The 15,513-nt window shown below is 28.2% G+C and overlaps 1 protein-coding gene and 1 long non-coding RNA gene across 3 annotated transcripts in view; both read left to right on the forward strand.

Moving 5' to 3' along the window:
* Window positions 1-14,518, forward strand: part of LOC128040950 (uncharacterized) — a 66,680-nt gene extending 52,162 nt beyond the window's left edge. The window contains exon 2 of the long non-coding RNA XR_008195708.1: window positions 14,210-14,518. This is a non-coding gene — a long non-coding RNA (uncharacterized LOC128040950). The remainder of the gene's footprint in view (window positions 1-14,209) is intronic.
* On the forward strand, window positions 7,297-14,380 carry LOC105785098 (probable LRR receptor-like serine/threonine-protein kinase At3g47570). 2 transcript variants are annotated; one of them, XM_052629980.1, is made up of 5 exons: window positions 7,298-8,109; window positions 8,290-8,361; window positions 11,089-12,919; window positions 13,076-13,439; window positions 14,206-14,380. In XM_052629980.1, the coding sequence occupies exons 1-4, from the start codon at window positions 7,464-7,466 to the stop codon at window positions 13,110-13,112; spliced, it is 2,586 nt and encodes an 861-aa protein (XP_052485940.1). In that variant the 5' UTR covers window positions 7,298-7,463; the 3' UTR covers window positions 13,113-13,439; window positions 14,206-14,380. The 2 variants fall into 2 exon arrangements, with proteins under 2 accessions (XP_052485939.1, XP_052485940.1); XM_052629979.1 differs by having other exon boundaries at window positions 7,297-8,109; window positions 11,089-13,439.
* Window positions 14,519-15,513: the final 995 nt, after the last annotated feature.

Genomic DNA, 15,513 nt, shown 5'->3' on the forward strand with positions numbered 1-15,513 from the left:
GGTATGTAGAGGATGAGGTAGGATGTTATATATTTGTATTTGTATAATTCTGATTTTATAAAAGGTTTACATTTGTATCTGTTCTGCATGAGATTGATTCTGAATTTTTGTTTATATACGCGTTACACACTAAGTTTCAAAACTCACTCTCTGTTTGTTTGGTCTGTTCAAGTAACCCTCAGATTTAGGTGGGTCGGTGCGATGGAAGCTCAGTGGTGACCACATTTTTGTAAAATTTCATTCTTTTAAAATTAGTTTAAACTTGTCTAGTTTTGAGAGTATTGTCATTTTGGGACACTCTAGACTTTTTGGGACTATTTTTGGTTTTGGATTTTATGTTGGTTTTCTCAGCGTAACAACTGATAAAATAATTTTTCTGAAAATGAAAACTTTTCTAAAATAACGGTTTTCAAGAAACAATTTGATTTGCCAAAATATGACGTTTTAAAGAAACTCCGCTGCAAAACATTCAGTTTAATAAAAAGGCATAAGCGAGCAATGATTTTAAATAAAATAAGTATATCAATAAGTTTTCCAAACAAATCAGACATACTAAGTAATAATGGTTATGATGATTTGCCAATAACAATGAAGTCGTTTTATAAACTTTTTTTCGTAACACATCTCTATTTGCAAAATGGTTTGTTGCAAACTAAACCACGATTTTCAAAACCTTATAGCTTAGTAGATTCCACTACAAAATGATACAATTACTTTAATGTTTTATTGTAATAAAGTAACAGTTTTAACAAGAATTTTCTCTAAAACTGGAAAACGATTTATCAAAGTGAACACTAGTTTAACCACATGATTTCAAAGTAAATTCGTGGGTTTTCTAGCGAGTTAAAGTAAATCCTCAAGATTCAGCCATAACGTCCAGGTCGGGTTTGAGGTGTTACAGTGCATCCACAGCTAAAGACAGGTTCCAACTGCGGGTATATGTTGTATAATCTACAGGCAAAATCAGCTTCATTTGTAGGATTTTTTTTGTTGTGAACCCACAACCAAATCTAGAATCCAATTGTGGGAACTTACTGTGTGTCCACAGCCAAATGGCAGTTATTATTTGTGAAACAATAATGGTTTATCCACAATCTAGTGTGTTGGAGAAGGGAGTTTAGGGGAACTCCCATTATGGTATGTAACAGGGGTAGGATTTATTCTATTAAAACCCAAAATTGTATGGCATCTTTTAAATCATGTGCATACAAATCTGGAATTCTATTGTGATATATTTATATATGTGTGAATATTGTGAATGATGTGGAAATCTGATATTCTGAAATTACAACTGTGAATACTGTTATACTATTGGTGGTTAAATTGTAAAGCCGACATTCTGAACTGTTATTTGACTGTGATTGTTTTATGCGATATTATTTAATGTGTCTTTGTAACGCCCCAAATTTTTAATTTTGGGTATTGTGAATGTGTGACACAAAATTTTTGTCTGCTTTAGTGGTTATGTGTTCTAGGTGTGTTTGGGAGGTTGCAAGTTCAAGCCAGGACTTGGGCAAAATTTGGTATTTTTATGAATAAGCCCTATATTTGGTCAGTAGGCTTTTAAGTAAAAGTTGGCAAATAATTAAAAGAATGAGTCTGTTGGTCTGGTGGATAAGTGGAGTGTTGGTGTGAGGGAGGTCCTGTGCTCAAATCTTGACATGGGCATTATTTTTTGCTTGTTCGTCTAGGAGAGTTTGAGATGGACTAAAAATTCGAGTAGTGGATTTAGTGGGGAATTTGATGGAGAGAAATAAGGGATTGGGGTGGTTATCAAATATTCTGTTCATCTTTTTTTTTTTTTTACTTTCCCCAAAATCCCTTCACCCTTTTACCGTTTTTCTTTTCATTGCTGCCGAATTTCTGCTCTTTTTCACCTTTCATCCTCTTGATTTTTCTTTTCCCACTCTACCTTGTGTCGCTCCACGTTTGTCTGTGATTGTTCGATAAGTTTTAGATAAGTGATTTGTCTATGTTTGTTAACTTTCTTCTGAAGTGTTTTGTTTATGCCAATTAGGAGAGGATTCAAGGGCTCGTAATCGCCAATCGGAGTCTTAGTTTGTGTGGTAATTACTGTTCATCGGTTGAAGGTAAGGTTTAGTCACTTATGGGTTAAAACCTCAATACAAGTTCAATTTGGGATCACGTTATGTAAGATTAAATTAGTGTTATTTGTTCAATTATAGGCTTTGGAGTGCTCGGGGACTGTTTTAGCATCAAACAAAACTAGGTGTGTACCCAAAATGCAAAAAATAGGACTGTTTAATTCCATAAGGATAAGCAAGAACATTGGTGTTTGATGATGAAGTGGAACGAGTTGTAGGATTAGCTTGAGCAGGCTTGTGAGCTGGTTTACTAATGATTATCTTCTTTGAGTTTAATGCAACTTTGAACTTCAACTTTTTGAGCGAATAGATAAAAGTCAAAGAATGTCCCACCAACTGTATTAGAAATTTGTGCATACAAAATTGGAGTTGAAAATTGACTTGAAAATTTGGCGTATAATTTTATTTATATCTTCGAAAATAGTACAATCTCAGATTTTCTTTACAAAGAAAATTCCTTTATTTTTTTCTCCTAGATTGAGCTTCGATCCATGCGTCATACAAACTTGATCCACTTAGGGTGGAATATTGTTTTCTATGAAATAAATATTATTTGTGTTTTACTAATTCAACCAGGATTCTCGTGTCTCTCCCTATAAATAGATAGTACAGGTAGAGCTATTAACACAAGACATAAGTTTCACATATTGTTATTCTGCTAGAAAGTAGTGAGAATATATTTTCAAAAAATAAATTTTATTTTCTAGGAATTACAATTTTATTGGTTTCTATTGAGAGAGAATTACGTTGCTATTGAAAGTAATAAATCATTTCTGGTTTTGTGTTTAATTTGTGATTGTCCGAACCCACACTCGAAGCAATTTGTGGTACGCAAATAGAGGAGAAGGTCTAGGATCCATCATGCTCAAGAGTCGATTATGCGTAGGGAAGGTTATGGCAATCCTACAATGCTCAAAATATTATGCAATTGTCAAAAAATTTAAAATTTAAAAATTGGAAATCTAACGTTTAATTGTGATCTCTTAAAATAAATTACTTATTTTCCAGTTTTATTAAAATTTCATAGTAAAATAATTTTCATTATCTCCTAATATCCACAAAAATATTTTTTAAAGAAAACAAAACTCGTGATACACTAATTGTTGGAAAGTAAAACCAAGGATGAGGCTAGTTGGAAGATTCCACCCAAAGCAAACCAAGGACTAATCATAGAAAAGTTAGTTGTATAGCTAGGGGCATGGGCTTTGGGCAATTTGGCATTCAGCCTTTCTTAAAAATAAAAAGCTTCAATTTAGTCCTTTTAACCTTTGATTAAATGGAAACTTGAAAAACTTAATTATTTAATTTATGCCTTTTTAAATACAAATTTTTTGTTTTAGCAACTGAAATTTTTTAATCTTAGCATCTCAAAACAAAAAATTCTAACTGCACCCTAAAATTTACTAATTTAACTAATTTGAACAACTCGACTCGACTTGGCCGAGCCAACTCAACGTATATCATCTATTTCTATTGAATTTTGCTCGACCCTACCCCAAATACCTGTCAATGTTGTTAAAATTGAAATATTTAACTTGTTGGAGAAGACTAAGAGTAGAAAAGTAAGTCAATGCTAAGGTGATATATAACTCCAAAAACCATCTTAAAATTGATTGCATACCAACAAATTTAATGTCGACGTTTTTATTTTTTAGTTTTTGGTGTAAGACGTTTTGTTTTCAAAATAGTTGATCAGCCTGAAATTATAAAAGATAATCATGAGGTCTCAACAATTTTTTTAATTTCTTAATTGATGAAAACATATTTAGGTATCTCTAAATTAATTTGAGCAGTGGTTCGCCGCCTTGGAGGCCTGCGTCCAATGAAAGTATATTTTATAAATTAACTTATTATTAAACATTAAAAAGATATCTGAAAAAAATAAATTTTTATTAATTTTGTTTTAAGTCACCAAAATCTATATTGAACAAATTAATTTAATAAAGAAATTAGCACAGGATGATCTAAAGCACTTAAAAATATGTTTTTAGATCACTTTAAATTTCAAAAAAATTAAAATTTTGTTAAGTGTGATCCGTAAAAAAATCACCTTTTATATAGATATTTTAAAATTCTTTTAAAAAGATAAATTTGAGGTTTGGATTGAGTTCTAGAGAAAAAAGTAGGTTTAAAATTCTTCCCTTGTCTAAAACCCTGATCTCCCCTTAGAAGTATAATGTACCTTGCCACTACACCCAACACTTATTTCTTTTCTATTATTTCATTTTTGCAATGATGAGAGGTTTAAAATTATTCAGGTCATTATTTTACATGATCCTCTCCATAACTTCTTTTATTATGTGGTTAAAATATGTTGTTACTTATAAATTCATTCTTTATATTTTAAAAGTTATAAATTCAATCCCTATTTTTTAATTTAAAATTTTAATTTAATTATTATCACCTTTGATTTTTTACTTGTGATAGAAAAAAAGTCTAATATTGAAAGAGCCCATCAATATGAATATGTTTCTCTTTTTTCTTTTCCTTATATTATTTATAAATCCTTTTTTTAATATCATAAAAGTTGATACAATTTAATTATCAATAACCTTTTCCTAACCCTTGAATTGGAGGATAAAACACATTTGAGCACGATTAAACTCACATTTTTCTACACTGACAATAATATCAATACTAACTCAACTAAATCTTAGTCAACCATATATTTTAATTTTTAAATATAATAAAACATGTGCATCTAGAATAAATCTAGTGTGTGTATATATATATAATAGTGTACCGGGTTGCGTGGCGAATTTTGTTAATTTAAGTTTAGACATGGATTGTTGGTTTGATAATAGATGTGTTTTTTTTTTTGTAATTTTTATGTCCGGCTCATCGTCAATATTTGTGGAATTGAACTGCAATTGGAAAAAATAATTTTTAAGATATTTTTTAAACACTAAATGATAACTCTATTACAATTTAGACGTATTTAATTTTTTTTTTGTTGAACATAAGCTTAGAAAATTAAGCGCTCATCAGTCCAAATGAAAATTATCATCAATCACCAGTGACTATCTAATATCTTCTTCAAGCTACCATCTCACATAATGCGGAGGATCTTCCAAGATAACCAGCTGCTCAATTACGCCTCCATTTGCCTTAGCTATGCAATCAACAACGTTATTGGTATTCCGCTGAATATGTCGAAATTTGACTTCCCAAATTTTTGGAACACCAATCGTAAATTTGCTTTACTTCAGCAGCACGACTTATTGTAGCTAACCCATTACAAATAGTATCAATCAGCATTGTGTTGCCACTTTCCATCTCAACACATCTGAATCCTAATTTTAGTCTTTCAAGAATAGCTTTGGCTTCAATCTAGGAGATATCATTCATACCTAATACAAAAATTAAGATAATACATTTAATAATAAAAGACTAATTTAATCCATTTCCTATAATACAAATATTTACCGAATAATTTAAAAGTGAATTTTATGTTTGGGTTTTTGATGTGTGAAATATTGATGGATTCTAATTAAGTTTTGATTGATAAACTAATAAATGTAATTAAATATATTATAAGATACAAAATTATTGTTTGATTCTTCCATAAGTCGGTTTAGGTCACTTTCACTGGGTGACTTACCTCTAAGTCTTCTCACGTCACATTTACTTTTTAAATTCTATGTAGAAAAAGGATGTATGGAAAGGTGTATATAATTAGTTAATATATATATATAGCGTTACTATAATTTTAAAATATATTATTTTAAAAATTTTAAATTTCATATAAAATTTTAAACATATTTTATTTATTTTTTGTTTTAAGGCTTACAATTTTTAAATAGTTTTAAATATTTTATAAAGTATTTATTTTAAAATATATCTTTTAAAAGGAAAATTCATTAATTCATTTAATGAATAAGATCATACAATTTGAAGGGAGAAAAATAACAAACACATTGTATGCGTTGAAGGACAACCTCTATCAATATAACAAAAACTTCAGTTTCAACATAAATAGATCAATATGGCACGTTGACGATTTGCTCTATCACAACTCAAGCACAATATATTAGGAGTGATTGCAAATATTTAATATAATAAGAAAATCAGCAATAGATGGTCCAAAGCACTTAAAAATATGTTTTAGATCACTTTAAATTTCAAAAGAAATTATTTTTTAATAATTTTAAAATTTTGTTAAGTGTGATCAGTCACAAAAAAACACCTTTTATAGGATTTTAAAATTCTTTTCAAAAGATAAATTTGAGGTCTACATAGAATTCTAGAGAAAAGAGTAAGTTCAAGAGTCGGCTATGTGTAAGGAAGATTGTACTAGCCCTACAACATTCAAAATTGGTACTTATTAATTACGCAATTGTAAAAAATTCAAAATTTAAAATTGAGAAATCTAATGATTAATTATGACCCTTGAAATAAAACACTAATTATGACCCTTGAAATAAAACACTAACTTTTCGAGTGAGTTAAAATTTCTTAGTGAAATAATTTTCTTTTAAGTCACCAAAATCTATAATGAACAAATCAAATTTAGTGACAAAATTAAATAAAATTTTAAGTTTACTTGCAAAGTTAAATCTGAGTTAAATGGTAAATTTACTTATAGTTTCAAAGTGTAATGATAAACATCAAATAAAATATAGTGATAAATTTCAATATGCTTATAATATAGTGGCAAATTTACACTATAACTCTATAATTATTGAAGTTTTATCCCCAAATCATCCATAGTTTCATCAATTACTGAAGTTTAGCCCTAAAGACCCATTTGTATTAATAAAGTTAACATTTACTATTTAAAAAGTAATTTTTATTTAACAGAGTTAATATTTTTACATAACATTTTTATTTGAAATTTGATCATTGTACTTAAAAATTAAGTCTTCTTACTTTTCTAGTTTAAAAACTTAGTCCTACCATTAGGATTGTAAGTATTTTCTATTAAAATCTGTAAACTTGGATATATGCTTAGTAGACTGCCTTCATATAATGTTGCATATGATTGATAATAAAAAGCCTATTAAGGTGAAATTTTTAATGGAATTAAAATGATTGGACTAGAATTTTAAATTAGAAAAATAGGAGGATTGGATTTTTTAAATTTTAAATTATAGGGACTAATAGCATATTTTAAACAATTTATTATTCTAAAAATAAAAGAATATATAGTAATTATTTTTTTAATGGATTATGTGGAGTAATGTGAAGAAAATTTAGGAGAAATTTTGAAAATTCGCTTCTTTGTATGTATTTTTTAAAGAAGAAGACTTGACATTTATTTTGAAATTTCTTCAAAACTTTGCTTTCCTTTTTAATTTTTAGGGTAGTCTTAAATTTATCAAGTTTATCAAGTGTGCGAGGGTTGAAACATATTAAAGCATGCTCTCTGTGCTTTTCTTCATCATCCAAACTATTTTATCAACTCAACTTCCCTTTTCCTACTTTTTTTATTTTCTTGGCTTATTCCGTCTTGCAATCATGAACTACAACACTTGCTTTCATCTTCTTTTAGCTTTATTCATACCATGTTCCGTACTTTGCTTGGCTATGACAGTCAGGAATCTCAACTCCGATCAGTTTGCACTTCTCGAGTTTAAGGATCGCATTGCCGGTCCTCAAAATGTCTTGGCAAACAATTGGACGGCCTCAACCTCTGTTTGCAATTGGATTGGTGTTTCTTGTGGCATCCTTCATAAAAGAGTTATAGCTTTGAATCTTATAAGCATGAATCTTAGGGGTACTATCCCTCCACACCTTGGAAATCTTTCATTTCTACTCTCTCTCGACTTGAGTAGCAACCATTTCTATGGCCATCTCCCTAAAGAATTGGGCCAATTGCATCGTTTGAGGATCCTTCGATTAAGCTACAACCGTCTTAATGGGGAAATTCCATCATGGCTTTGGAACATACACAGAGTTCGAAGGCTGGAAATGAAAAATAATAACTTTACAGGCACAATCCCTGAAACACTTGCTAACATGCCTAATCTAGAGATCTTGAACTTGGGAGCCAATCAATTATCTGGTCAGGTTCCATCTTCCATCTTCAAGATTTCTTCTTTGAAGGCTATTAGTCTTTGCCTAATGATATGTGTCAACATCTTCCCAAGCTTGAAGGGCTTTACTAAAAAATATGCTTAAAGTATTTTTAGTTGAACAATTTAGAAGGTATGTTTTTCACTTCAATTTTCGACTATGTGTGCAGGTCAGATTCCATCAAGTATTTTTAATTCAACTACGCTCGAAAAAATAGGTCTATATGACAACAAATTAGAAGGTATGTTTTTCACTTTAATATTTTCCAAACTCCAAAAACATGGTGTTGAATTTGTTTCTTCTATTTATGTCATATACTTTTATCATTTTCATCTGATAATAAACAATAAAATTTATATGAATTGATTTATTTTTAGTTTTTTAATTTCCATTAAACTTTAAAAAATAAATTATTCTAATTATTTTTTATTTTGTTATTCAAATGGTTGAATATAATTAAAATATATTAATTTATATAATAAATTTTCTAGTTATAATTAAAGTATATGTACCATATTTAGTATACAATATAATTTTACTTCATATAATTAAAAAATTATTAAAATAATAAATAATAAATATAATTAAAATATATCACTAATTTTTGTTAATTCAAAAATAGTGCTAATAATTTTTATCATCATTAAATCATCTGTACAAAATCTAAAAATTGATTTAGTGTTAATTCAATTTCATTTTTTCCTTTCTTGATACTTAATGAATTGATCTTCAAAGTTTGTAGATGATATATAATTAATATAATATATTAGATCATATAAATATATTTTTATAAATTTATTCATCAATTATAAATTTACTTGTTATATAATTATTTGGAACTAAAGTAATTTTTTAACGTGAATATCTATATTATTATTGAAGCTTTTGATTGAGTTGGTGTCATGAGTCAACCGGCACCAACTCGTTAGAGAAATTACAAAATACCCTTTCATATTTAATATAAGTTATATTATTTGAGGGTACTTTAGTTTTTATTTAAAAAAATTATGGTGATATTTGAATCCACATCAATACATAAAACCTTAAATTTATCACTTAAATTTATGACGTCACAAATTAACTCGACACCAACTTAGGAATTGACAACAACATCGTCATAAATAATTGTATTCATTTAGTATTCGTAATTTGATGTATTCATATGTTTAAATTATGTTTTACTTAAAATTTAATCTATTTTTATTTTAATATGGTAGATATACCATGTGTTATTATTAAATAGTTTCAAATTATACATTTCATTATTTATCATAAGTTATTTTAAAACACAAATTTAAGTTCTAAATACATGGTTCTAATGCACGTATGTGTATGATAAAGTTTCTAATAATAATTTAAGTATAAAGTAATTCAATATAAATTTTAAATTTTTATTATATATTTTTAAAATAATTTTTAATAGAATCAAAATTTTTATTTATAAGGATGCTAAATTTTTTATAAAGTGAATTTATTTGACCAAATATTTTAGTAAAACCAAAATTCTTATCCATACATATGATAAATCTTAAAAGTAATAAAAATATTTAAAATAAAAATTCAATAATATAGTAAAAAACAAAGACTATATAATTATCATTTCAAAAGTTTCTCAAAATCCATGCATTTATACATATTATAGATATATTTTAATATAGTCCTTAATTTTTGGCCCACTTTACTACCTAATATTATCAAACATTCCCAGTGTAGTCTCTAACATTATCAGGTGTTCTTGTTTTAGTCCATTGGAAGTTAAAAAATAGATTGAGATATTTAACTAATTATAAATTGCCATGTGGCATATGATGGCATCATGATGGCATCATCATCTAGAAAAAACCAAAAAATCTTTAAAATTTCAAAAAAATTATAAAAAATAACTACATTATAAATATATAATTGTTTTAAAAATAAAAATTGTTAATTTTTAAATTTGTAATAAATAATAAAATTATTACAAATTGTTAGAAATTGTAAATATTGTAAAAATTATAAAAATTATTAGAAATTATAAAAGAGGATAAAATTTAAAAAAAGTTAAAAACTAGTAAAATTGTGTAACTTGAAATAAAGTATATATTCGCTAATATTTTAAAAAATTAAAAATTTGATATTAAAATTGTATAATGTGGTAGAATCAATTTTATAAAAATATTTTAATAAATTTTAATATTTTAAAATATATCAAAATTTAGTACTTTACCAACTCCCCAATTCATAAATAGGAAAATAGTGCACTTCAACTAAGTCTCAATCAACAATTCTTTAGAATAATTAAACATGCAACAATAGTTCTTAAGATATTGGTCTAGACACAAATAATTTATCTTGGAATAGTAAAACAGTATTTGGAATAATTAAAACATAGATATCAAGTTTATTTTATTTTTAAAATGCCATACTAACACAAAAACCTTTTAACAGTGTTAATAAATAAACTTAAAATTTTCAATTCAAAAGTAAAGAGACTAAATCACAGAAAATAAAAATATAAAGATTAAATTTCAAATATACTGAAAAATACAAAATTTTGAGCAAATAATAATCTTTAAATTTTACACTGTAATTTAATTAAAATAAATAATTAACCCAATAGATAAAAATCATACATCTTTAAAATTTTTTCTCAAATCATAACTAATTATTATTCAGTGTTAGTCTTATTTTTAAGAATGATTAGATGCTACATTCTCGTGCCAAACTTTTATTTTTATTTTATTTCAGGTTTTACAATATTTTAAAAAATTATCAGTCTATTATATGTTTTGTCTATAGAAATCATGAGTAATTACTACTCAAAACTTCTTATTATGTCTCAACTTTCTAATTGATTTCATCACATTTTTCCATGCCAAAATTTTATTCTTAATTGATTTAAAGTTTTACAGTTTTTATTTTAATGTATTATATATTTTGTGAATTTGGTATTCAATGAATATGTATACTAAAAGATGCTATTTTACAGGTAATTTACCACCCATCACCAATGCTCCAAAGCTTGAGTTTCTTTTTTGGGGAAATAAACTTAGCGGAAACATTCCCAACTCTATCTCCAATGCTTCCATGCTTAAGAAACTAGACTTGGGAGATAACTTATTCTCTGGCCCAATCCCTAAAACGCTTGGCAACTTAAGACAGCTTGAATGGTTCCGAATCGTAAACAATAATTTGATCACAGGATCTGCTACTGATCATGAGTGGAGCTTTCTTTCTTCTTTGACGAATTGTAAGAATTTGAAAACCATAGGAGTTTCAGAAAATCCATTGAGTGGCGTTCTTCCTACTTATATTGGGAACCTTTCAAAATCCCTTCAATACTTTTATGCCGAAGAGTGTGAGCTTCAAGGCACTATTCCTATGGAAATAGGTAACTTAAGCAACATGTTGGTTTTAGAACATGGCTATAATAAATTAAGTGGATTCATTCCAAAATCAATAGGAGGACTGCGGAATCTCCAAAGTCTAGGTCTTTCCTCTAATAAATTAGGAGGGCCCATCTCAGAAAGCCTTTGTGATTTGGAGAGATTATACAACTTGTTTTTAGGGTTGAATAAGCTGCATGGATCCATACCCTCTTGTTTGGGTAATATTACTTCTTTAGGATATCTTTACTTTGCTTCCAACAAATTGAGTTCTGCAATACCCTCAACTTTGTGGAATCTCAAAGATATCTTAAAAATAGATTTATCATTAAACCATCTTCACAATTCACATGCTATTGATGTTGGAAATCTTAGGAGTCTACTGAAACTAAATTTATCAAGGAATCTTCTCACGGGCGATGTCTTATCCACATTTGGGGGTCTTCAAACTTTGGTTTCATTAGATTTATCAAATAATATACTACATGGTCATATCCCTGAATCATTTGATGGGTTGATTAGTTTGGAATTCTTGGATTTATGCAATAACAATCTCTCTGGAGTCATTCCCAAATCTTTGGAAAAGCTTTTATATCTAAAGTATTTTAATGTGTCTTTCAATAGACTTGAAGGGGAAATTCCCAGCAAAGGATGTTTTTCAAACTTTTCTAGCACATCATTCATGAAGAATTATGCACTTTGTGGTCCACCTAGATTGCTAGTCCCACCTTGCAAAAACGACATCCACAAAAACTCCCAAATGATTATATTGCATGCTTTTAGGTATGGTTTACCAACAATTGGTATTGTCGTAGTACTAATAGTCTTAACTATTATGTATAGAAGATGCCAAAGAAGGAGTACAACTCTACCAATTAAAGATGATTTGTTGTCTTTGAAAAGAATTTCACATGATGAACTTTCCCGAGCAACTAATGGATTTGAGGAAAGCAATATGCTTGGTTCAGGGAGTTTTGGATATGTATATAAAGGGAGGCTTTCAGATGGAATGGAAGTTGCAATAAAAGTTTTCAATTTGCAAACAGAGGGAGCATTTAGGAGTTTTGACATTGAATGTGATGCTATGCGTAATATAGTTCATCGTAATATTGTGAAGGTCATTACTTGCTGCTCAAGTGTTGACTTCAAAGCCTTGGTGCTTGATTACATGTCTAATGGAAACCTTGAGAAATGGTTACATTCTGAAAATTGTTTCCTTGATATCATACAAAGGGTCGACATAATGATAGATGTTGCGCTAGCTATAGAACACCTCCACAATGGACATCCAACACCTATAACTCATTGCGACATAAAACCAAGCAATATTTTACTAGATGAAGACATGGTTGCACATGTTGGAGATTTTGGCGTTGCCAAATTGTTGGGGGAAGGTGAAGTAATGAAGCAAACCATGACTCTTGCAACTATCGGGTATATGGCACCAGCTGAATTTTTTTTATTTTTGTACGATTATTTTCCTAATATGCATTTTATATTTTTGTTTCATGTGGATGTGGATATATATTTGAATAAGCATTTTAAAAATAATTGAGGATGAATGATGTTCTAATTATACTTGAAATGCAGAATTTGGATCAGCAGAAATTGTTTCTATAAAATCTGACGTCTATAGTTATGGGATTGTCCTTATAGAAACTTTCACAAAGAAAAAGCCAACTGATAATGTTTTTGTTGAAGAAGAGACTATGAGGCATTGGATGGAAAGATCATTGCCTAAAGGAGCGATAGAAATTGCAGATGTTGATTTATTAAGAAGAGAGGATGAGTACATTGTTGTTAAAGCAAATTGTATTTCATCTATCATGGAGTTGGCTTTGAATTGTTCAGCTGAGTTACCAGAAGAAAGAAAAGATATGAAAGATGTTGTGGTTGAGCTGAAGAAAATCAAACAAAGGTTGCTAAACAGCATCCAACATTTTTAACAGAGATGGTGAGTAAAGAGTACACTTGTGGTTATTAATTCACACTTAATTTTATCTTTAATTCAACATTTTTAATCTATTCTAGAATTTTAATCATATAAACTATATTTTTCTTTTGCTCTCACGTAGTAGGCTCTCTTCAAAATTCAAACTTCTTTTGCAAAATCAAAATGGAAACCAATAAAATAAGCAACAAGCCTTCCCATGAATTACGGTTTATGGTAGCTTTTGGACAACAAGTTATTTTCTTTGTTAGATTGGATTTTCTTAGTTTCTTTTTCCATTCACGGTATAATTTTATTTTAATCTTTGCCAAAGATTTTATTAGGGGCGAAGCCAGAAAATCCTTTTAGGGTGAAATTAAATTGTAATTTTTACTATAGTAAAATATAATTTCACCATTTTAATAGCATATATTTTATAATTTCTAAAGAATTAAATCAAAGTTTTATCATTTTGGGTGCCAAAGTACAATTTTACCTTTATCATTTTAAAATTTTAAAAATCTTAAAAATTTTAAATGGGTTAAATAGAAATTTTTTTTAAATGACATATAAGTTTTATCTGTTTTCAAGTATTTTCTATGTCTCTCTCTTTATTTCCTTCTAAAATTTTCAATTCAGAGAAGTATAACACAATGGTCTTAATTGAGCTAGATTGTCTCGTCAAGTAATTTGCTGCTTTCCATTTATTTAGAGTTATTTAGAGTGTTTTGTATTTAATATTGTCATAGTTAAAAGTATCATTGATAATTTAATCTAATTGTGTTTTTAGCTAGTGGTTGTTGATCAAGGAACACTAAAGGAGGCCAATAAGAAGAACGAAACTCCACATCTTTACTATCATGTTCTACAAAACAAAGAGACTTTTTTCTCGATGAAATTTGTATTGGGCTATCAATGTTTCATGGATTATGTTGTTTTTCTAATGTAAGAGGGGGTTTTGCCAATATTGCATGCAAAATCAAAGTAATATTTGTCAATGCTTAGCTTAATCAACTCTAATGTTACTGTGGATTTGATTTGTCTTTACAGTATTTACAGATTATTTTGTGAATGTCAAATTGCCTTTGGGCCTTTCAAAGAAATTCAGCAAGCCTACAAGTCATTTAATTACCTTTGGACCTCCCATGAAATTTTTATGTATGAAACATACAATATATGGCTTGAATTTCATAATTATATTATATATAATGAATTATTTGTTTCTTTTTTACCCTCTCCACCAAAATAACCATTAACATCTCAAAATCACCCGTATGATCCAAAGGTCTCTTGGCTTGGCTAAACATGTTTTTTTTTTCTTTTATATTTTGTTAATAAAAAAATACAAATTTATTTTAATCTTTCAAAAATTGATAATTTAAACCTCTAAAAAAGAAATTTTTATTCGTCAAACTCCCACAAATACTAACCTATATATTGTTGTTAATCCAAATCGAATATTGGGTTTAGGGTTGGAGCAAATTTAAAGACGCAGGCAGGGGTATTGGCCTAACCAAAATGGGAAAAAAAATTATATTAGGACCCTTTAAAAAATAATAAATTAATACATGATAAAATTATATTTTAACTTCTCAAAATTTTATAATTTATTTCTAATTCTTCTAATTTTTTTTTAGATTCGCCCCTATTCAAAACTTCAAGCGTTTTTTTGTTTGATAGTATAGCATGGTTGTTGGAAATTTGAGTGGATTAATTTATTTAATATTTTTCAATCCCACACGCCCGTGTGTGATAGCTCTAGTCTCCACACGCCCGTGTGAGTTTTGGGGTTTTGAATTTTTGTCTCTTTAAATTGGTATTTTAATTTGTTTTAAGTTACAATTTAGTCCTTAATAATAAAACTTGAATTAGACATAGTAAACGGACTCAAATTAAGCTGAAAATTTTAGGCTTGTATAAATTGACTAAAAGAAGGTTGGTAAACACTTAGATCTAAAATCGGGTTAGTTTTACATTAGGTGGTAAAATGACAAAATTGCCCTTAGGTTAAATTACCTAGGAAAAGTTTAAAATTGGCTCATAATTCACTTATGCATTAATAAATAACTAGTAATTAGATAAGATTGAGGTTTTATAA

This window comes from Gossypium raimondii, chromosome 5 (genome assembly GCF_025698545.1).
Source record: "Gossypium raimondii isolate GPD5lz chromosome 5, ASM2569854v1, whole genome shotgun sequence".
NCBI classification, from domain to species: Eukaryota; Viridiplantae; Streptophyta; class Magnoliopsida; order Malvales; family Malvaceae; genus Gossypium; species Gossypium raimondii.

What these genes read in the sequence shown, in the direction of transcription:
- LOC105785098 (XM_052629979.1), top strand. Translation starts at nt 7,464, where the DNA reads ATGCTCTCTGTGCTTTTCTTCATCATCCAAACTATTTTATCAACTCAA. An exon ending in GGGAGCCAATCAATTATCTG is followed by an intron (nt 8,110 to 8,289) that starts GTCAGGTTCCAT and finishes CTATGTGTGCAG; the next exon opens with GTCAGATTCCATCAAGTATT. An exon ending in ATATGACAACAAATTAGAAG is followed by an intron (nt 8,362 to 11,088) that starts GTATGTTTTTCA and finishes GCTATTTTACAG; the next exon opens with GTAATTTACCACCCATCACC.